The sequence below is a fragment of the Rhinolophus sinicus genome, chromosome 16 (assembly GCF_057876585.1).
Source record: "Rhinolophus sinicus isolate RSI-liver-muscle chromosome 16, RSI-T2T, whole genome shotgun sequence".
Classification (NCBI taxonomy): domain Eukaryota; kingdom Metazoa; phylum Chordata; class Mammalia; order Chiroptera; family Rhinolophidae; genus Rhinolophus; species Rhinolophus sinicus.
The window spans coordinates 148,213,264-148,237,410 of NC_142516.1; the positions used below are offsets into that span (position 1 = coordinate 148,213,264).

At 35.2% G+C, this 24,147-nt stretch overlaps 1 protein-coding gene and 1 pseudogene across 1 annotated transcript in view; both read right to left on the minus strand.

Moving 5' to 3' along the window:
* Window positions 1–24,147, minus strand: part of TM9SF2 (transmembrane 9 superfamily member 2) — a 51,997-nt gene that overhangs the window by 18,580 nt on the left and 9,270 nt on the right. Inside the window, exons 2-9 of the mRNA XM_019756917.3 lie at window positions 21,078–21,145; window positions 19,324–19,417; window positions 14,398–14,525; window positions 9,504–9,633; window positions 7,865–7,989; window positions 6,835–6,946; window positions 5,575–5,654; window positions 4,697–4,805 (exon numbers count right to left, since the gene is read on the minus strand). Coding sequence (XP_019612476.1) covers window positions 4,697–4,805; window positions 5,575–5,654; window positions 6,835–6,946; window positions 7,865–7,989; window positions 9,504–9,633; window positions 14,398–14,525; window positions 19,324–19,417; window positions 21,078–21,145 — 846 coding nt within the window. The remainder of the gene's footprint in view (window positions 1–4,696; window positions 4,806–5,574; window positions 5,655–6,834; window positions 6,947–7,864; window positions 7,990–9,503; window positions 9,634–14,397; window positions 14,526–19,323; window positions 19,418–21,077; window positions 21,146–24,147) is intronic.
* On the minus strand, window positions 3,631–4,553 carry LOC109460978 (high mobility group protein B3 pseudogene; annotated as a pseudogene).

Genomic DNA, 24,147 nt, shown 5'->3' on the forward strand with positions numbered 1-24,147 from the left:
GCAGTTTTAATTTGCATTTCTCTTATTATGAATAATGTTGCATCTTTTTACATGTTTCAGAACCATTTGTTTTTCTTTTTTATGCACTGTTTTTTCATGTACCGTGCCCAGTTTCTTATTGGGCTGTTGACGTTTCCTTAATAATTCTAGGATTTCTTTATTTATTGAGGAATTTAATAATTTGTGACAGGTGATAAAGTATTTTCCAATTTGACTTTTATCTTTTTACTTAGTGGTATTTTTGGCAAATCTATGCAGATTCTTTTTTTTAATGTAGTAATCATAGAGCAATCATTTCTTTTATGGCTTCTGGCTCTCTGTCGCACTTATAAACTTCTACCCTCCTCCAAGATTTAAAAATAACTTACCATGTTATTTTTCTAGGGTTTTATAATTCCACATTTTAATTTAAAGCATTAATCATTTAATCGAAAGGAATAAAGTTGGACTCTACCTTTTTTTCCCCCCAGACAACCACTCACTTATCTGATAGTATGCATTCAATCTGTTTTTTCTTTGTTGATACTTTCGTTAACATCCAATTTCAGACTCATTATTATATTCACAAAATGTTTACTTGGAATTTTTGATTCACCAATTCTTCTAAATCTCTCTTTAGGATTGGTTTTTATGTATTTATCTTCTGCTAAATTATTTCTATAGAAATTCCTTCAGTGAAGGTCTGTTTGTGGTCAACTGTTTTGTTAATCTGAAAAAGGTATTTCACCTTTATTCTTGAAATATAGTAGATACATGATTCTATGTAAAGTGTTAATTTATCCCACCAATTTAAAAATATTATTTTGTCTTTGAGCTTCCATTGCTAATTTGTTTTTTCTTTGCAGATGCTATCTTTTTTCCTCTGATTCTAAGATCTCTTTTTTCTGATGTTTTATGGTTTGGACAGTTGATCTAGGTATGGATTTCTTTTTATTTATTCTGCTAGAAATATACTCTGTTTTCTGTATAAATGGATTATTATCTTTCATCTGTTTTGGAAAACTCCTAGCTGTTACTTTTTCATATATTTTATACTCTGTAACTAATAGTTCTAGTATCTGAAATCTCTGGGGGGGTGTCTAAATGTGTTTTTTATTATATTTTTTTGTGAATTTCTGCTAATAGATCATATTTTATTGATCTTAGATTGGAGGAATCCTGAAAAGCTAAATCTGGGGGACTTTTCTTCAGAGAATTTCTACTTGAGCCTGCCAAGAATCGGAAGATACTTACAAATCTAGAATCAGTTGCCTTCCTTCAAGAATCCAGGCGCGATATAGGAGGAGACTGAAGTTCACCTCCCTCACTAATGACCCACAAAGTTTAGTTTCCCAACTGGTTAAAGACTCTATCTAAGCATTGACCCAAAGGATAACTTCAAACTCTCATGCCTTCATTGCTTCCTGCTCTGGCCTTAGCTAACTGTTTTTGGGGGTGTAGTGGAGTGGGAATCCATGTATCTACATTTTTTACGGCACAAATCTGGTACATAAAAGCCTAATTCATTCGTTCAACAAATATTTATTGAGCACCAAGTACATGCTCAGCACTGTTCAAAACACCAGAGACACTACAGTGGGTGTAACAGAAAAATCCCTCTTCTCCTGAGTACGTGTTCTCATTGGGAAGGCAGATAATAAGCAAAGTAAGTAAATAAAATATATAGTACATTAGATGGTGCAAGTGCTACAGAGAAACATTAGGAAGTATGGGTGTGTTATGTGGGGGGAGAGGATATCACTTTCATGGAATGGTCAGGAAGGTCTTGCTGGGAAGAAGGTAAGGGAGCTCGCCATATAAACGTCTGAGGAAGGAACATTTGAGGAGAAGGGAAAGCCAGTGTGCAGGCCCTGAGGTGGGAACACCTGACACGTCTGAGGAGCGGCAGGCGGCCAAGGCGGCTGGAGCAGAGCTCCATGCGGCAGGTACTGCAGGGCCTTCTGGGCCATTGTCAAGACTCCAGCTTTCACACTGAGAAAAACGGGAAGCCACTGGGAGGCTGTGATCGGGACTGAAACGATCTGACATATTTGAACAGATTTGCTCTGAAGGTTCCAGTTAGAAACTGAAGGGAGGAAAAGAATGAGACAAGAGTGGAAGCAGGTTGCCCTGGCCCATAGCCCATGACACACCTGTGCACAAATTAAGAAAAAAAACTTCGTTACGTCAGCAATTATTTGTAATTGCCAATTATAAACAGAGTATCTTGAAATTATCTTGATATTTAATAAAACAATCAATAAAAAATATTGAATGTCAACTACAATTAAAAAAATTTAAAAAGGGGGTGAAAAGGTGAGGGGAATAAGAGGTCCAACTTTCCAGGAATAAGACAAATAGTCATGGGGATGTATGCACAGCATAGGGAATATAGTCAAGAATACTGTGATAGCGTGCTATGGTGTCACACGGTTGCTGGAGTTATCATGGTGTATAAATGCTGAAAAACTATAGTGTGTACCTGAAACTAATATAATATTGTATGCTAGCTGTATCTTAATAAAAATCTTTTTTAAAAAAAATCAGTAAAAACCATGGAAAAGAATTGTAGAGAAGTGCTAAAAAGCTTATAAACATTAATATGTTCTTTTCAAAATTAGAATAGGATAGAAAGGTTGAGGGGAAAAGGCTAAGAAGCTGTACTTTGTATTTTTGTATTTATTACAAGTCACTGTGATTCTTGTGGAAATTTTGTAAAAGAGCTGCTAGTATGAACTGAAAAAGTATAAAATGTGTAACATTATGCGACTTAAAATGTTTGAGAATAAATGAAATTGGGACATTAAATTACTTTTGAGTATACCAAAGGGTTGAAATGATACAAATTCAGTTAAAATTCATTTTAGAAAATTAAATACACACAAACATAAATTGTTTGAGAGTTATTCTGCTCAAGTTTGCTGTTTCACAACCTGGGTGTATGCTGGAGACTCTGATAGAGCTGACGGCAGAGAAATGAACAAAGAGGAAGAGTGGGAGCTGTGCACCTACAGCCACTCTGCACAGTCCACTGACAGACGAGGCTGTGAACAGCTCAGCGCTGAGTGCTGTGGTGACTCGGTTTCTGCAGCATACCAATTCTTAAGGAACATTTTCTTACTTGAAAATGTAAGTTCAGGGTAACTTTTTCCTCCCAATGTAATACTGTTTATTTAACTTCAAAGACATTTCGGCATTCTAAATACAAAAAATAACAAAATGTTGCAAACTGTGTTTAGTACAGAAGGTTCCTGAACTTTCATTGATGCAGTAGCTCTTCGTTTTGCTGACAAGGAAGAGTTCTGCAGTTTGTTTAAAAAACAGTTTAAAACTACCACACTTAACTGAAAAAGATCTAAACACTTCTCAGGCCAGCTGCGCCCCCTTCCCACAGCTAACAATGGCAACAGAACTCTATGTCACTATATACAAAAACAAGACAACCTGAAGCTAAATGGATGCCCATGGCAGTGTCCACAGGTCCAGCCTCAGTGCACGCCGAGCTACGGCCCCTCCAAAAGGCATCTCCCTCACAGCCTCAACGCCAAGCGATGAGCATCAAGAGCTTGTCTCGGTTGTTCTGTTCTTTTTACAAACTATACATACGTACAGTTGATAACTCAGGATTTCTAACCAATAACCTTATAGTTAGCACCACCTTATGGATTAAAAAAAGGAAATGCCAGAAACATCTTTAAATGCCTTGTCACACCAACAGCAAAGGGCATAGAGTGAGGAGAACAGGAGAGCCTTTTCCTTTAAAATATTTGGAAATATGTACAACTTTGATACCGTTTCAGGGTGCTCCAGACAGCCATGGCACTTCACGTAGACCACTGACAATTTCTGGAGCGCACGGAGACTTCTGCTGTATGACCATGATCCAAGTGTAATTAACCCCAGTGAGGGTAAGAGCTGTGTCAGTGACGGCGCTTCCCTCCTCTAAGGTCTTCACAAGGAGACACGAACAGTTTTTCAGTCCTCCTCCTCGTCCCCCCCCCCGCCCCCTGTCCTTGTCTTCTTCCTCCTTCTTCCAGGCAACTTCAGTGGGACCCTCTGTGCCATCAAACTTGCCTTTAGCCTTAGAGTCCGCAACAGCTTCTCATACTTCTCCCTCCGCTCTGCCGCTTACTGAGGGAAGACTGCTATTCACGGTCACAAGTTTTTCCACATCTCGCCCAGCTTCTTTGTGAAATCTCCAATAGAGAAGCTAGGGTTTGAGGATTTGATCTTAAGGCAGAATTCTGAACAGAACAGGAAGAATCCAGACGGTGCTCTTTTGGGGGCATTAGGGTCCTTCTTCTTTTCTCCTTTAGCTGATTCATAATTCCTCATTTTCCGATCATAGTGTACTTTTTATCTGCCTTTGCCATTTCATCAAATTTAGACTTCTCTTTCCCAGACATTGTCTTCCACCGCTCACAGCACTTCTTGGAAAATTCTCAAAAATTGGCAGAGACCTCTGGGTTTTTCTTCCTATGTTCCTGTCTGAATGTCTGCACAAAGGCATAAGCAGACATCTTGCCCTTTGGTTTCTTTGGATCACCTTTATTTAGCCACCCTGACTGTATTGTTTGCTAGTCTCAAATTCAGGATAACCTCTGAGAAGAATGTTTTAAAAGCAGAGTCTGCCTAAAGTTATTATTTAAACCTTTTCCAAAGAAAAAATAAAGACTATTTTTGGAAGACCAAAGAACAATTCAAATGTTTCACTCACCGTGGAATCCATCTGATTATATCTGGCAATATCTTTATGCAGTGTCCGTAGCATAATCATAGCGACCATTCCAGACAAGAAGAGGACAATGACCAGGGAATTCATGATGCTATAGGAATGAGCATGTCAGGATTAATCTGTAGCTTAATCTTTTTAAAAACGATTTACTGAGTAACATTAAAATAGCATTTTTCAAAATCAAAACTTGACCTAAAATCCAACAAATTCAATGAACTGTGTTCTGCCATGTGTCCTTCTAGTGGAAACATAACTCTATATACTCATAATATAGTTTTGTGGTCTGTTGAGAACTAGAATTTTTTTTGGTCCATGGTCAATACTATTAAATAACTGCTATGCCCAAATCAGTGCAACACAAGCTGCAAGAATCAACAAAGGACTGATGTGTCCCTCAAGAAATTTACTGAAGAACAAATTTACTCGGTAAATTAAAGAGTGTCAAAAGGATAGTTCAGCAAAGTAGGAAAAGGAGAGTAATGGCACCATGAACAGCTTTCTAGATAAAAGTTTTGAGTAACGCGTTTAAGAGAAAATGAAAACTAGTCAACAGCAGTAGCAGCTTGTTTACTGAGCCTTCTTCCATGGCAGGTAAGGTGCTTACATGCTCTGCTCCATTATCTCCTTCGATTCTCAGAACAGTCCTATGAGGCAGGTATTTCTAGATAAAGAAATGGACTCTGAAAAATTGAGTGCCCTGGCCTGATTCACAACCAGTGACTTAAGGCCAGGATTGAACCCAAGTCTGAATCAAAAGGTCAGATTTTCAAGTAACTGGAGAGGATTAGAGAGTGAATGAGATGTTCAAAGGCACAGAGTAGAACAGTACAGAGCATAAAGCAGATTAATCTCAGTCTTACCTAAACCACTGAATATGGGTATGAGGCATAGATTCCAGAATATAGTCCCATCTAGATGCCCATCTGACCTCTTTATTTTCCTGAATTTAAAAACAAAACAAATAAAACTCTTTAATTAAGCATTTGCTGACAGGGTATATTAAGAATCTAAAAATTTCCATTCACAGCTTGACCTTCCATTCAGTCAACAAATGCAATTTCTCATTATCATAACTTGGGTTAGTCATGAGATTCTGGGAGTTTCAATTTACTCAAGTCTCAGGAAAATCAGGATGAGATTAAGCAGTAAATAAAACATAGTAAGAGTTCCTAAAGGTACCTACTTGTTTTTTAAGTATTTCTTTAAATTTTAAATAGTAAGGGTTTATTTTAGATATCAAATTTTAGAGTTATATGTTTAATTTTTTCAGAAGATTGAGTAGAATAACTTAATTGCTTTGACGCCATCTATCTATACCTATGAGACACCTAACCAGACCAGAGTCATAACCTAGGTACACTCAACATCTGGCAGATGTTACTTACACTGAGTTCTTAACACCTAGAAAGAAACATATTATTACTTATTGCACTAGGCTTGCAAAATTATACACTATATGGGGATAGTAAATGTCACAACTATATTAGATTGCCACGGTAGTTTATTAAAAATAGAGGTGGAATACTGCCTAAGATTCTCATAAAATGAACTTTTACTTTCCTCCTAAGAAACTTCTCCTTTAATGAAAACCTTCCCTTGAATTCCCTAAGAACATATATAAATCATCTACCACCAAGAAACTCTCCATTTAAGTTTATACTCAAATCCAGATTTTTAAAAATGGTGTTGTTTTCCCAAATGCTTGTTGCATATATCTTTGACATACTCACACCATCCTCTAAGTCTATTTTCTACCTTTTGTCTTACATGTATCGCTTATGGCTTAACACTTAATCAGTCTCAGTTCTCCAATTTCCTGTATTTCTTATTTAAATGAAGACTTAATTTCACATGTGATTATGTTACCTGATGCACTGACAAACTATTCCAAAAATAAGCTCATTAAAAACGTATCTATTTATGTATTACAGAATCGTACACCTGAAATCTATGTAACTTTACTAACAACTGTCACCCCAATAAACTTTAATTAAAAAAAAAAATTTACTAAACAAAAAAAACTTATCTGACAAGCTTAATCATTAATATTTTTGATTAGTTTAAGTAGTATGCATTTAAAATCAATTTCTGGGTTATACTAAAGATAAAAACAAACTCACCTCGAAGCTAACAGAATAAGTATAGGCAATTTTGATCTCCCCAGAAGCTTTGTTACTTATATCCATTGGGGGTCCAGAGCAGTCTGGTTTATCTATATGGGTATGTCTGAAGCTGTGGGAAGAAACATTTTGACAAGATGCTGATAAAATATCGTTTAGAAAAATGGGGTAAAGGTTTGAGATTCTGTACATATTTCACAATGTTACTGATAGCCAAAGGTGAAATTATTCATGTCACACTTAATATTAATACAAATATTTACTTTGTATAAAATAATGGGCTTAGTTGTAAGAATGAGTACAAATTATTACTCGAAATTAGAAACAAACTTTTGAAAACAGTGTACTTAAAAAGCATTAACTAATATTAAAAAAATAAAAAAAACACTGAGGGAATTTAAATTAACTGCCATCTTATTACGGAATACATTTCTTTACACCAGTGGCATGGGAAATTGGCTAATTCAATGGGGGAAGAGGAGTCACAGAAAAAATGGAATACTCAATCAAAAAAGGATCTCACAAATAACTGATAGGTACTTTCACACTAAAAGTTGATAGCCTGAAGAGATACCCGTTCAATGACTTGTCACATACTAACATCTAAATCTGCATGAAGATTTTCAAAATGACAGCACTAATTAGCTCATTTGGGCCTCTGTTAGGCGGTCAAGTTGCAAGTATCTGAGGCAATGCTTTTTCACTGTGAAAGGGAACACTGTTCCAACCACCTTTCCAAGCTGACATGGAAAAGCTGTCCAAACTTCCTGACTGAAACACCAAACAAAAAGGTACCTTGGCTTTATCACTTTGCCATGACAGGAAAAAAAATATTTGTGTGGTTTTTCTGGACAACCCATAACTTAGTAACAAATCATGCTAAAGGGAGTTTTAGTAAAATCAATCCTGAAATACCACATTATATGCTAGAGTACTGATTAAGGAAAAAGTTAATTAGGCCCCAAATATTTATTCTTACAGCCTAAATTTCACTTACATTTATTTACTTCTTATCTGTTTGTATAGTTACCTTTTTGGTTCAAGTTTAGCAGCCACTAATCTTGCTCCCATGGATCCAGTTTCAACAACATGATAGTGTATTGTGATGTCAACATGGTTGAAGATATAAAATGTATCTCTTTCATGGAATTCTGACTATGGAGCAGAACTTAAAGTTAAAGGCAGAAAACTGGCTATACAAGAGTCAAAACATAAAACTTTTAAAATGAGGCACAAGTAGAAAAATTTAAGCTTGGACAGGATTTTAATTCTTCCCCATAAAAATGTTTTAAGTTTTTTAAAAAAATATTTTTATTGGGGAATATTAGGGAACAGTGTGTTTCTCCAGGGCCCATCAGCTCCAAGTCGTTGTCCTTTAATCTAGTCGTGGAGGGCGCAGCTCACTGGCCCATGTGGGACTCGAACCGGCAACACTGTCGCTCAGAGCTCGTGCTCTAACCAACTGAGCCATCCGGCCGCCCCAAAAATGTTTAAGTTTTAAGATTGTAAGCCAAAACTAATTGGCAGAAATACAAATTATGCTTCTTCAATGCTTTAATTCTTACATAAAGCTTAAGTGCCTATTTAAAAAAACACATCTAATATTTTCTAGCTTTTCTCTTACAAACAATAAATTTTAAAATATTACATGCTATGAGCATGCTAAATCTTATACATTTTAACACTTTTCCTCTATGGAAGTTTATAACTTTAGACTAAACTAATAACCTAAATTATTCAAGTGTCTCTGGTCAACTCTCATAAAAGTATTAACGGTTATAACCAGTTTCATGAGCAAGTTCATGCTAACTTCTACTACCAGGTCACATTAATTAAGACATTAAATCAGGGTGACCTGACTACATAAAATTTAATATATATTCCCCCAAATTTTAATCACCATTTAGTTAATGTCTTCACTTTATTATTCTGTGTTTAAATATAAAAGTATGGTCCCAAAGACAGATACCTTTTTAAAAAAACATATAATACTAAACTTTGGCAATACAATAAAATACCGTGTTTCCCCAAAAATAAGACCTAGCTGGACCTAGCTTATTTTCCTAGCTGGAAAATAAGACCTAATACATCTCTTGGAGCAAAAATCAATATAAGAGCCACTCTTATTTTACTATTAAGAGATGGTATGATGTGATGATGTGATGTGATGTGATATATATGCTATAATACAATATGATATAATACTGGGTCTTATATTAATTTTTGCTCCAAAAGACGCATTTAGAGCTTGATTGTCTGGCATGGTCTTATTTTCAGGGAAACAGGGTATTTTATGGACTTAAATGTGCAATGCGAATTTCATGGATTTACGAGATCCTTTTGGCACTCCACTGTTTACATATTTTTATATGTAAGATTTATGAATCTAATTTTAACAGAGCCAGAACGTACAACGTCCCAGCCCTTACTACAGTGCTTAGCATATAATAGACACTCTCAGTAAATGTTGAACTGAATCTGAATTATTTTAATTCTAGAGTTAAATTTGTACACTGTTAATCTGGCTTAGGTGTAAGATCTTAGTAGTTGTACTTCAGAACATCTAAATTGTACTCATTTGATGAATATAACAATTTTCGTCTGGGTGAAAACTGAATACGTCTACCAAAAAACAGTATTTCAAAAAACATAGTTTGTCACAAACTTACATTAATAACACAGGCATCTTTGGCACGACCTTTATCTGTAATGTAACAGCCAATAGGAAACCCAGGATTACAGAACCTCTGACCATCTTCAACATCATAACACCATGTTACAGGCATATTGTCCACAATCCTATTCACAGAAATAAAAGTCAAGTTAAAAATCACCAAACATTACTAAGAATTACTGCCCAAATATGTGTCATCATTTTTTAAATGTAAATGTCTAGAAATGCCTTACAATATCAAAACTACAACCAAAGAATTTTAATGAAATGTGGTATTTCATAAGTAACGGCATTATGCTAATATCTGATACACTGCACTGAAGGAAAAAACTTTATAGCTGAAACTATAAATGTATGTAGGAAAGGGAGTTTATTAATTAATTTATTGCAATTGCTAATTTAACAATATCATTATCTAGACACCTAAGTATAATTTTTTAGCAGTACACTCAAAAGCTCTATATAGGTGCAAATCAATACATCTAGTTCTTTGGGAACACTTTATGTAACAGTATAGATGCAAATGTCTTTTATTACTCAGCAATTCAATAAAAAGGAGAATATAATTCCAAGATATGGGAAAACATTCGCTTTAAGGACAGGTGAAAAAGTAAAAACTATAGTATTATTTATCAAAACTCTAAACACAATTTATGTGTAAAAGAAATACTGCAATAAAGCTACAGAAATAAGTATTTCAAGTTGTATAGTGAAAAAGATTTTTTTTAAACAAAACAGGATAAAAGTAAAAAATAAAGTTCTGTAGCTCCATGTAACTACATTAAAGTCCGAGCATGTGGTCCCCTATGCCCAGAGCACTCTGCGGGATGCAAATAAAAAAAAATTACTAAAAATATACTAGCTGTATTACAGTTACAAGACTACACTCCAGGGCATGTTTTATTTGTTAATTAATATATGCCTTAGGAAGTAAAATTATGATTTTATAGTCACCCAAGATGTACATTAATGACCTAATAAAACATGTCTCGTCACGTTTAAATGCTATTTAATAGTACCCAATGTACCAAATTTTAGAATCACCTAACTATTAAGTTGCTTATTATTATAACCAGCAGGCTAGTGGTTTCCATGAAAAAAACTATAAAATATTAGAAACATGAAAGCAATGCTATATAAATAATTCAGATTTTCTGGAGGCCTAAAATATTAGTTAATTGTTTTAATATTTTAGAGAATAAAGTTCAATCAATGAATATATACTAGTAATATGTGACGTATAATACCTTTATGCTATCATAACAAAGAAAGTACTACATAAGAATTATAGTGCTGGTTACCTAATGAGAAATTAGGGGGCAATTAAGTTTTTTTAAAAGCAAACATCTTAAATTTATCATTTATATAATGCCTTGACTCAATAACCTTTTCCTGGTAATAGGAAGCATTAAAAAAACAAAACAAACTCCTGGAAATAAATGTAAGAAAATTTAAAGAGTGTAATTTTCAATTACTGCCTTGCTAAGTTAGGGAATAGAAGCTACTCCAATTTATAACACAAAAATATTAAATATTTTCAATGTGATATAGTGAAAGAGAGGATAAGAAGAGGACTCAAAGAATAAAGGTTGAATAACTGGCCACAATTTTCTACCATTAAGAACTCCTTTCCATTATTTCCCTCTACCCTCTATGGACTCCATTTGAAACACTTCTATTAATTAAGCCTCATTTATTAATAACTCATTTTCCTAATAAATCAATTAAGCTCCCAGAATTTCAGATCAGAAGGGAATAACCCATGTTGCCACAATACACTCAGAAAATTGCAGCCAAAAGCAAAGAAACTTGGCATTTAGGTAATTCCATGTAGTTTTAACATGAATAAATTTACACTATCTGTTAGGATTTTGAATTGTTGAAAATAGCACATCATTCCCCTTTGCTAGCTTGGTGGGATCCAGGATTGGAATTCACTGGGCTAAAATATCTTCAAAGACCCTTTTCTGTCCAAGCTACAGTTCAGTGGTTCTATGATACTAAGAAAATTTAAGTACTCTGGTATCTAGTTAAAGACTTATACTTTTATAAATAAAATGTCACAATGATTTAGAAACACAGGCAAGAAGTATAATCACAAACCATGTATAGTTGAAAGGAATTCAAGTGTTTGGTGATGGCATCAAAACACTAGTCAGTCTCAAATCAAAGAAGTAACGTAGGTTACTGACAGAATAAGCAAAGAAGATTCTCAAATTATGTTCTAAATTCCCAAATGAGAACTAAAAGTATTCATCAATTTAGGTAAGTAAATTATTGTTAATTAACTGACTATTCTCTATAATGAGAATAAGTTGGTGCATTAACTAATATTCAGTCATTTTAATAATTCAAAAGGTAGTAAGGTTAAAATGTAACGGGGAAAAATGATGGTTCATTCATACAATGGAATGCTTGCTATATGACTATGAAGAGATATAGGCAGATCTACAGCTGTGTTTTACATGGAAAAATGCCCGTTATTTTCTTAAATGAAACAAGCAAGTTGCAGAATGTGTACAATTATTTTGGCTGTGTTATTTTTAAAAGGCACACATCCTTTCATATACCTGCATATGTATAGAAAACCTGGAAACATACATAAGAAATAATAGTGTTACCTCCGGGGAACATGATTAAAGAAGCTGAGGGTGGTAGGAGATTCTTACTTTTTATTTGATATTTTCCTGCACTGCTTATGTTTTTTCACAGGCATGTATGTATTGCTTTATAATTTAGAAAATGATTATGTTCTCCCCAAAATATCTCAGTGCAAAGGTTAATAAGACGTGCTACATTCAAAATTTCATAAAAGAACACATTTTTAAAGATCTTTCAGATTTCTCAAGGTCCATGCTATTTTATTATATCTCTGTTAACTCTGCCATCTATGCTCAAAATCAAGTCATATAGTAAAAACTTTCTGAAATAAGTCAAGGACAGAAATATATTCAACTAATAGTTCAAATAAATTCATCAGTGTGAATCAACATTTGCCAAATGTGTTAATGAACTGATTTAAGGACTAAAGCCCACCGTCTAGAATTACCAGACTATATATTTGTGATATGGCTTAAGACTTTTTGTTAATGGATTCAGACTTAAAATCATGAACTTTTCAGATTCAACTACAAAATCATTATTTACCAGCACTCTTTCAGTTTATTTTTTTTAAGGCAGAATAGTCTAAGTTTCAATTGATACATCTATCATAAACTGTTTAGTAAATTTTACTACCCAATACTTTCTAACTTTGTAAACCATTTAAAATTATTTATCCCTGTTATCTTGGCATCAAAATAGTACCTGTGTTAACTGCATCATAAATTAGTTCAAAATATTTCTAAGTACTTTACTGTAAGAAAGTTACTGAAGAAGAGCTGCTTCTATTACCTTTATGAGCAAGACTTTAAACAGTATTCTAAGAGCTGAAGATAGAAGGGATAGCTAAAAATCACGAGTAGGCCTTCAAGGTCATTCTTTCATTTGATCAACAAATGAGCAGTTAGAGAAAATGGAGGTGAATGGGGTTAATATGTACATGTAAGAACTGAGCTATAAATGTGATTTTGAAGGCTGTACAGAACAATTTAAAGCAAAGAGAATACAACAAGGGAAATTTCAATTACTTATGAATAAACAAATGTATCCCAAGTTACATCAATTCAGCAGTTAAGTAATATTCTCACAGGAGCTTAGAGGAAAAAAGCTGTGGGCTTAGAAACCAAAGAAATGAGATGGAGGAGACTTTCAAGTTCCTCTTTGCACTGAGGGTCAGATGAGAAAGAAACTGACACAAGCGCAGTGTCCAAGTTTCCTTCCTTCTCACAGAGCCCTGCTAAGGGAAACTCGTTTCTATATGGCTCAAGTGTATACTACCCAGGTCTGACTAATCAGAGCGAATTCCCCTAACCACAGACTAGCTCATGAAAGGGAATGTGACCCAAACTTGCCCCTCACTACGACTTTTTTGTTCTATGTGTATGGAAGGGAGGAGGGAGAGGAATCGAGAGAGAAAGAAGGAATGAGGCTCCAACCACAGTATTTGAGCCATAGGATCTGGTCAGGTCCAAACTGACGTCAATGGTTCCTAGCTCCCTGGGTGCGGGTCAATCTGAGACACTGATAGGACAAAAATTCAAGAGAAAGTACACGAAGATAGTCTTACTGTTCACCTCCAGAACTTTGTATTTTTTAGAAGAGGCACACACGTGTAAGCCATGACCCCCAAAGAGAATACAGACATATGGTGGCAAACATCTAGAAGAATAATAATGGTTATACTTGAAAAGGTGGGTTTTTGATACCCTTTTTAAACATTCTGTTTGAATTTTGTATATTTGGAATATTTGGAAGCAGAAATAGAAGCGTTTTAAATGCTTTTTTGACTACATCACAACACTGGTAAAACCTTGTTAATGTTACATGCTTATAAAATAAAAAACAGGTTATGCAAAAAAAAAGTATTTATTTGAAGTAAATTCTATTTATCAAATATCAAACAAAAGCTAAATTTTGTTTTCCAATAGTATTTCTCATGGCCTACAAGTATAAAATAAACAAGTATTTGTCTAGATTGACTCAGGTACTTTCCCCAAAGCGTAAATATGCTCCTGTTAACTATATGTGAATAAAAGAAGTGCTCTATATACCAAAACAAGTACCAGATATTACAGTGACCTAAGTACAGTTAAAAGATGATACTTTAAGCTGTCAACCTTAGTAATCCTCTGGCAAGAAAGTCACTACTTCATGTTAATACTAGTAACAAAAAAGAGAAATCAATTAATTTGCTATATTTTATAGTTCATGAAGTTATTTATATATTCAGTGAAACAGGTTTCATCTTGAAAAGGAAAAAGCCAAAAAGTCAAAATCTCATGTCTTACCAGTGATGTTGATAATTCAGTAGCATGCTTTTTTTCAAGAATTCTAACTTTTGTTTGTCTTCAGCTTTCTCTGTCTGGTATGTTTTTGTACAAACAAGCTTACAGGTCTCCTTTTTATTAAATGTAAACTGTATTAAAATAAAGTGGAAAGCAAGTTAAGAGAAAATATCCAGTTCTTTCAGATCTATACCAGAAATAGAGTAAAAGTACTGGACTCGTTAATTACTTAAGTACATTATATTGATAGCAAACATTTTAAAATTGCTCATAGCTCAATCAGATTTAAATTTCAATCTTACTGTTTCTTAAAAAAATTGTCATCAATTTTTCTTTTGATAAGTTTTTTATTTTTATTTTTGATCATTTCAATCCGCCTACCTTCTAAATGTAAATGAGTTCTTGAAGGAAAAAAATCCCACATGTAGAACATAATGGAATAGCAGTCTCTCCATAATAATGTCTCCTGATAATATTTTGGAAATTATGGATTTAAAGGCTTTCTAGTAACAAGCAGACAAGTTTTTATGTCCATATTCATTTGGTGAACATTTGTTAAGTGCCCCTTACATGCCAAATGATGGAGATTCAGCAGTGAATAACACATACTGTGATGATACAAGTAATCAAATTTAGATGCCTAAAATCAGAGTAAATGCGACTTCTTTTTATTCACATTTGAAGTAATTGTCAATTTTCAGGATTTAATAATAAAGTAGAAACAAACAGTAAAGTTGAAACAAAAATTGATTTATTTTTTTAAACCAAATTTTAAAAACAAAGGATTCCTGCAATTTTGGAGTCTAGGACTTATTTCATATGTATAATAATAATGATATTCACAACATATTATATAATGTACGTTTACTTTATCAAAACCCATTTATATCTTAATATAAAAAATATTTCCTAGTGTTCTGAAGGCTGTAATTTACTAAACTATCTGTAGTCTGTAATTATACACTTCTTAATAAATTTGAAATTCATTACCCAGGGTAAAACAAAAAGCCAACCTGCATATGTTTCACTTCTACTAGTCCATTCTTTTGTACATTATTAAAATCCCTAAGCCAGTTTCTGTGCATCAGCTGTGGAACGTTTCAAGTGCAGCCCACTGCTGCCACCTGTCAACCAAGAGTTTGGTTCTGGCTGCACCGCTACTTCTGTTCACTACAGCAATATTTGTGCAATTATTTAATATTTTTAACCTCATATAAACCTTGTAGGTCCCCTTTTAAAGAGTGGAAATTAAAGAACAAAAGTACACATACGAAGGAATCAGAGAGATAGTGTCAAATTAAGCAGAAATAGACATTGTTACACCAAAAGCGGCAAATCTTCCACCTCAATCCAGTGCTCACTGGGTTTACGCAAGTCCATTGTGTGTTCAATTGTAAGGACAACAGCAAGCCTAAAGATAACGTTTAATCACAACACACACTTCCTTGTCACCACATGCAATCCTCCCAATAACCCTAAGAGGCAGTTTCCTTACGGAGGCTTCCTCATCATCCCGACCTATTAAACAAATGTCCCAAGGCTCAGTCCTTGGAGTTTTCTCTTCACTATCTATACCCACTCTCTTAAGGGTCTCATCAATTCCTGGCTTTACATATCATCTACACACTGATGATTCTCAAATATATCCATCTAGGGCTGAACCTCTCCTCCAAACTCCAGACACATATATTCAACTGTTAACTCAACATCCCTTACTTGACGCCTAACAGACACCTCACACTTACCATGTCCCAAACTAACTCTTCCCACAGATTTTCCCATCTTAAAAAACAGATATTCCACACTCCACATCCCATCCCTCAGCAAGTTTTGGTGACCCCACCTTCAAAGTATAGCCAGTTTCTGAGATTCTGACCACTTCACACCCCCTACTCCCCACCCCCATGGTCTGAGTCACTATCAGACCATACTTATCTCAAATGATTCCAAGAGCCTCCCTAATGGGTCAGATCTCCCAGCTTCTCCCCTACTCTTTCACGGTCCATCCTCAGCACAGCAACCCTGGTGATTCTGTTAAAATCTAAGCCTACTCATAATTCTCCACTAACCATCTCACTCAGATGTACAGGCCAAAGTCTTTACAGTGGCTTATGAGTCACTATATGATGTGGTCCCGTTACTTCTTTGCCATCATTTCCTACTGTTCTCTATCCTGCTCACCTGTTCGAGTTGAGCCAACTTTTTTCTGTGCCTTGAATATGCCAGGCAAGCTCACATCTTGGCACTCTGACATTTGCTGCTCTCTTTACGCAGAACACGTTCTTCTCACTCACATGGCACACTCCCCTTCCTTGCTTCGGGGCTTTTGCTCAAATGTCACTTTCTCAGTGAGACTTTCTCCATCTATTTAAACCTACAAAGTCTCCAACCACCTTCCCTGATTTGTTTCCAATAGTTTTTACATGAGCAATTGATACACTATATATTTTAGTAATTATTTTTTCTTCCTCTTCATCAGAAAATAAGGTCCACCAGGGCAGAGACGTCTGTCTTGTTCACTGCTGTATCCCACACCTAGCATCGTGCCTGGCACATGAAAGGCATTCAACAGGTATGTGAACTGAGCCAGTGAGTGAATATGAGAGAGTAGACTTGAGATGAGATTTTTATGATCCTATGAAATGTGGCTCCAGCTTCACATAACACACACAATGTCTCGTGCTGTTGTTTTTCTGACATCAACTGAAGTCATAGATAAAAGATGGCAAAACAGATTTGGGGTTCTGTTTTGTTGTTATCATTGTTTTTTACTGCAGATCTAAAATAAGGCAAAATTCTTTAAAAATAAAGGACAAGAAATCAATACTGAATAATAGCAAAAAATGTAAGTCAAAATATTGGCTTGGAAATATTTTGGCTTGAAAAAAATCTGATATCTGAGCATCATGAGCATTCCTATGCCTTGGTCTGAAGAAATGCCTGCTCTGTCTCTTTAAGCATAGGGATTAAATAATTTGTTTTAGCACAGCTCTTGATCCCAAAAAATTCTAGGAAACTCATGGAAAACATTAGGTGCACACCTTCCTCCATTTTAAAATACTCCTCTGTTATTAATACAAAATTATATCTGAAAAGCCACAGGCCTAAAAGAAGGGTCTTTTACGTAAGCAAGGCATAATCTTCACATGTAAATAAATGTACCCTGAGTAGGATCTTACGAAGGAAGTAATTTGCCTTTAAAGTCTGCCCCAAAGGAACAAAACTTCTCCGGGGTCTGAATATTTTGCTAGCCTTCCCTCTGTTTACTGCTGTTAAGGGCTGTTTACTACTAGAGACTCATGCTGTCTCTCAAGGTCACTGCAGGTGTTATTAATGCGCTTCCCTCTTCCATTATTTCTCAAGGCCAAGGAATAAACAGAAAGATGAGGCTGAGAGACCTCATGAACATTTTAAGTTAATTGTATAGTTTAATAAATACGTCTGAAAATCACCCTCTGCTATAAAAAGAATGCAATAACTTCCCAAGTAGTCTTTCAAAATATTACATCAGGGAGATGTCACACAAATATGCTTGCCCTACTCACCACTACCAATGTCCATAAATTTTCAATGACAATAGATTTGAATTCCTCCTTTCCCAGTGACTTTATCCCATTAGACTTCAAATCTATTGTCACTGAAAAATTTTTTACATTACTGGTCTCTTTAGGGTGGAAAATCTCAAGTTAGAATATTTTAAGAGGACAAACTTATGGCTGAAAACTATAAACTTGTAGTGGATTGTACTTGCACAATTATGTGTCTTTTCTCCCACTGCTTCACAGTGTAATTCTGTGCTGGAGGAAGAAGGCTAGTGGGCCTAATCTCGGCTTGGACATTTGCTGGACAGATGCTTAATGTAATCAAGTGCCAAGGGAGATAAATAAGGATGATTAGTGAGAAATTAGGGAAGGCAGGTAACCATGCGGTCAGGCCATAGAAGAGAAGGATGTGAAATCAAGAGAGGGAGCTATTAGGCTGGGGAATAAAACTTGGGGTCAAGCCATTAAAAGGAGTGCTCATGTGGACAGATGCCAAAGTAGAGAGTTGAAGGAAAAATGTAGTTTAGAATATGTTAAAACAATAAATCTAATTTTATTTATATATGCTTTTAAGTGCATGGAAAATGTCAGGAAAGATTAACGACAAACTGTGATGTGCTACTGAGTGGGAGGCGGAGAGAGACTTAGTTTTCATTTCATATTCTTCTGCGCTCTTTAATTTTTTTATGCGGGGATACATTATTATTATAAACTAGTTAAATTTTCCTGAAAGGGAGAGACCATTATTCTTCGTGCAGGAGAGCAGATATAAAATGAACAGGGGACTGTGCAATGCAGAAGGATAACGGGCTTAAAAGATACTAGATTTAAAAGGTAGAATCATTTTGGGTGATGATGAAGAACACATATTGAAGAGAATATTTTATATTGTGCTTCGGCTGGTTTAACTGATGTCCTAAAAATATATCAAAGATGTTCCAAATACACTTTTAATGGTTGAAACAGAGAGGTTAGCTTCCCAGAAACCCAATGAGGGAGTCCAAGGAGCGCAGTATTTGCTAACAGTAGAAAGTCTATGGACACTGCTCCGAAAGAGGGGGGGATAGAGGGGGAGTAGCTGGGGCGACTTCTCAGGACCCAGGGCTTCCAGGTCCCTGCGTAAGGTGAGGCCGGGGGTCTGAGCACTGTCCGTAGGCTACTACTTTATCGTTTATAACACTGGTTGTATGAATGCTCATTAAGACAAACTTATCCATGACATATCATGAGAAGGGGAGGGATCCTTCCAAACTGAAACTTTAAGAAACTATTCCTGGATGCAAAAGAGAAATGAATTCCTCCTTAGCTAGGAGGACCAAGTTATCTCAGGATTTTCTGTAAGGAAAAAAAAAAAGCAACTACATAACATATAATACTGAATACAAACCTTATATGGTGAAGGTTCAATTCTTTCCCCGAACAATACCTGACCAAGATTTTCAGATGGGCGTTTTCCTTCAGATGCTTGGCAAAAATCAAACCTGGGGGAAAGAATATTTAAATTTTTAAACACAAAAGGAAGCAATGAAATAGCACACCCCTAGGAAATCTTGAGGGCAGATTAGGTACTGATCATTCCAGAAGCTCCATTAGATGAGTAAGAAATACATTCATACTCCCAGTTCCATGTACCCCAAAACAAAAAAACATGAAACATCTAAAAATTATGTCTTAGAATACTTTGATTTCGAAATAATACTCTTAATTTTATATACTTATTTCCTTTTGTTATAGCTTTCCAATCCAAATGTTTACTTAATAATGATATTTTAAGAAGATGTGTCAATATTCCCCGGGTTTCTGCCTCATCCTGACACACTGGCCAACACATCCCAAAATGAGAAGCATGGCTAGACAGATCCTCTGAGAATAGAACTGTGGAAAAGTCATCACTAGCCAGCTGTAAGCTTAGCTCTGTGTTGTTACTTCCTTGTGTTACTAACCTGATTTTAACAAAGTTTTGTTTTAACAATTACAGCCTACTTTCAGCTCCATGGCAGAAAATTAAAGGACAGTTCTGTGTTCACCTTGGAATGATATGGGAGTACTTGAGACCAGCACAGTGATGGCTGCAGATCAGTTAGATTCCTAGAGGAAGATGAATCTCGGGTGATTAAAAAAACGAAGGGCTGGGAAGGCCCAAATGAAAACTATCTACTGCTTGTAAAAGAGCCATTGAATTTTCCCAGGAATAGCCACAAAGACTTAAGAAGAAATGTTTGTTTATATAATAAAACAAAACCCAGAAAAGCAGTCTCCAACAGTTATATAAATTATGTTTCATCCATTTATGAATTTTGTATTCTCTCCTCATACATATTTAGGCATATAGATTCTTAAAGGATAGTGTGACTTTTTTGTGTGTGCCTTTTTCCTACAGTAAACACGTATTTTCTTTCAAAACTTTTAGCTACCAGAGAAATTTAGAAGCCAACTGAAATGTAAGAACTATGTTTTACACCCAATATGGTACACAATGGTCAAATGAATAAAGGATATTCACATAGCATTTTTATAAAATCAAAAGATGGATGTAATCAGATGCTCATAAACAGTGAAACAAATTACACATGGACTCTAACCAATCTCTACAAAGGAATAATAAACTACTACTAAAAAGACTGAGGTAGTTGTGTATTAACATGGAAGGATGCCCATAACAGACAAAGTGAGAAAAACAAGTTGCAAATCAAATACAATAATCTGAACCTATTTTTGTTTAAAACAAAAACATACAAATGTGATTATATACATTAGCATATGCAGAGAAAAAATGTGGAGCAGACATTAAAGTAATTATTTTTGGGGAGTGATTATGTGGGACTTAAAGATTTTGTTTAAAAATTTGTGGGGTTTTTTATTATTAAAAAATTTAAAGAAAACAAAATGACTTTTTGTCCAGTCAGATGAAAAAGGAAATCCATTCTTTCAGTTGGTGCTTCTGTTGTACTGCAAAGTGACATAAAAAGATCACATTTCACATTTTAATAATAAAAAATACCCATTTAAAAATGTTTTCAAGCCCTGTACATTTTTTAATGCATGTGAATTTATCCACAACTGTGGAAAAAATAAAGTTCTAAATGTATAAAATCCTGATGAGTCACAAAATTTTATATAAACACCGATCTGAAAACTTACGCTGTATATTCATAAGGAAGAACAGATTCCACTGAGTCAAGCCTGTTCACGAACAGTTCTATTTCAGACTGAAAATAAGGAAACAGAATTAGAAGATAAACAACTGAAGATCAAACCTTAAGTCATACTTAGAATTGAAAAAGAATTTGACATGTTTGAAACGTGAAATTTCATGATATCTAACCTACTTTAAACAAATGTTTTACAAATCCATTCACTGAGTATGATTTATATGCACTTAAATTACACCAAAATAACTGTCAGAGATGCAAATGTCTCCAGTATTTTCTAAACATCTTTTAAGTTCTAAATTTTCTAAAAAATTAAACAAGATATTTTAAATAATAATTCATCACATCAATGTAGATGCTGTTTTTAAAAACCTGGTTTTTAAACTCAGTATTTCATTCTGCAGCACAAAATAATTTTTATTTTTTCAATAATATTTTAAAGCATTCTCACAGCAATCAAGAAATGCTCCCAAGTAGGTAAGAAATTTCTAGATCAACTGTACTAGAAATACAGTCCCATGCGCTGTGTACCACTCCTAAGCAGACAGGACATGGACAATGACAGGATGCTCTAACTTTGGAGGACTGATTTGAACAGTTTGAGACTGCCGAACTACACGGTAGTAACAGCGAAGAAATTCACAAGACCAGATCAAGTTCAATAACGGGGGGGGGGGGGGGGGGGGGGGAAGCTGTTATCAACTTCCTAGGATATATGGGCTAATTTAAAGAAGCACCTTCCTGCTGAAGCTCCTAAAATTTCTCCAAGGTGTAAATGAAATTCCATAGGACCTAAAACATAACCCACTCTCTCCGTAGGGCTCGCTGCTATTCATGACAGAATTCTTTAGGTGCAGAAGCCAGTAAGTAATTGGTGTGCCCTGAACTACTTTTTGGTGCTAATGAAAAACAACTAAATAGGAGCTGTTTACATGGGCACAAGTTATTTGTATACAGTTAGCTTGCTATGGCTGCCTCTGGAGTCTGTGATCGTAAGACTCCATGGAATGGCATAAAGCCACATTTGTCATTTTGATCTCATTCACTAGTGCTGTCAGCAGTCCTGTATACTTGTTAGTATCCCAAAAGCAAGACAACATGCTTGATGTACAACAAACTACTAATACACTGCCATTGGAAAAGCAGCAAAACATAGCAGGCAAAAGTGCAGACTCTGGGGACAGTTCGCCTGGGTTCAAATCCCAGTTCTACTACTTATTACTTGTGTGACTTTGGCCAAGTTATTTAATATCTCAGTTTCCTCATGGGTGCTTGTTTCCTTATCAGTAAAATGGGGATAACAGTATTTTCCTCATGGGGCACTGACGAGTTGATACTTATAAAATACTTCTTAAATGAATAAAACCAAATAAATTTGATGATATTCAGAACTGGAAATGGCCTAGGCTACCCTGCTTATCTTCTAAAATGATCATCCAATATTCATGTTATAAGATGGAAGAAAAGACACTAGCTTTTGTATGTAGTACTGAAAACAGTATCATATGCAAACCCTAAAATTCTACTCAAATGAAATGACAACTCAATGGCAACACTATCTCAAACACAAAAAAACTGTGTCTCCTTGCACAAAATACTCAAGACTACGTTACTGATCACTTTAACTAAAAAGATAATGGGATTTGACATTTAAGCATTACAGCCTGCTTAAATACACATGTATGTATAACAGCTGTGAAGGCAAAATTCAACTTAATGGCCTACTCTGCCAAAATAATGTTCACTACTTATAATTTTCACTGCTATGAAGACACATCAGACTCCAAACACTCTTTTTAATATATTTTAATGAAGACTGTAGGCTCCTCTAAGCTAATCCACGTCACATCTCTAGATTTCTTTTTAAAAGGAATGTCGCTATTATATTCAACACAGCTTTCTAGGTTTTGAGTTTCAAAATCTGTACAGCCCATTTTCAGCACATAAGCTAAATTCAGCACATAAGCTAAATCCCATGTGCTACCATTAAGCATATTCCTGACTCTCAACTTTGTTCAGTACAAAGTGATTAAGACCAGGGACTCTGAGCTAGGCTGTCTGGGTTTAAATCCTGACTCAGACATTTACTAGCTGTAAATCCTGGGCAAGTTTCTTCACTTTGCTGTGTCTTGGTTTTTTCATTAGGTTGGTGCAAAACTAATTGCGGTTTTTGCAATTATTTTTAACCTTTTAAACCGCAATTACTTTTGCACCAACTTAACAGAATGGAGGTAATACTAATCCCTGCTTCATGTGGTTTTTGAGAAGATTCAAGAACAATACCTAGCACAAAGTACTACGTAAGTATTTACTATTATGCAGCGATGTCCAACAGAACGTTAAGCAATGATGGAAATATGCGTTATCTGCGCTGTCAAATAGAGTAGCCACTAGCCACACATGGCAACCGGGGAGTCAGTGTGGTTGAAGAACTGCATTTAAATTTTTATTTAATTTTAATTATATTTTAATAGTCACAGGAGGCTAATGGCTTCAGTATTAGCACCATTAACAGAAAATAATAAAATGCTGCTTAGTACCATTTATATACCCTCTTCATACACTTAACATTTTTACTCTAGTCACTACAATCTTTTCTTTACCTGGAAAAATAACTCTAATGTTGTTTGTTAGTCTATTCCAGGGGTCGGCAAACTTGTTCTTAAAGGGCCAGGGAGTAAATATTTTAGGCTTTGCTACTGCAGTGCAAAAGCAGCCATACGGTACATAAGAACAAGCACAAGAGCAGCCCAATAAAACTTTACTTATGGGCACTGAAATTTGATTTTCACTCACCACTAAATATTATTCTTCTTTGAACTTTTTTTCCAATCACTTAAAAATGTAAACAAGTCTTAGCTCAAGGACCCTACAAAAACAGGCAGCAAGCTGGACTTGATTCCTAGTTCATCCCTGAGCTCGGTTTTCTAGGTATTTTTCAATGCTCTCTAAAGTCAATGTTTTTTAAAGTTTCTAAAAGTTCTTTAGGTTCTTAGAGAACCTAAAACAGGGCACAGGATTCAAAGAGCTGATGCTACGCAAAAAATTTTAGGACACTG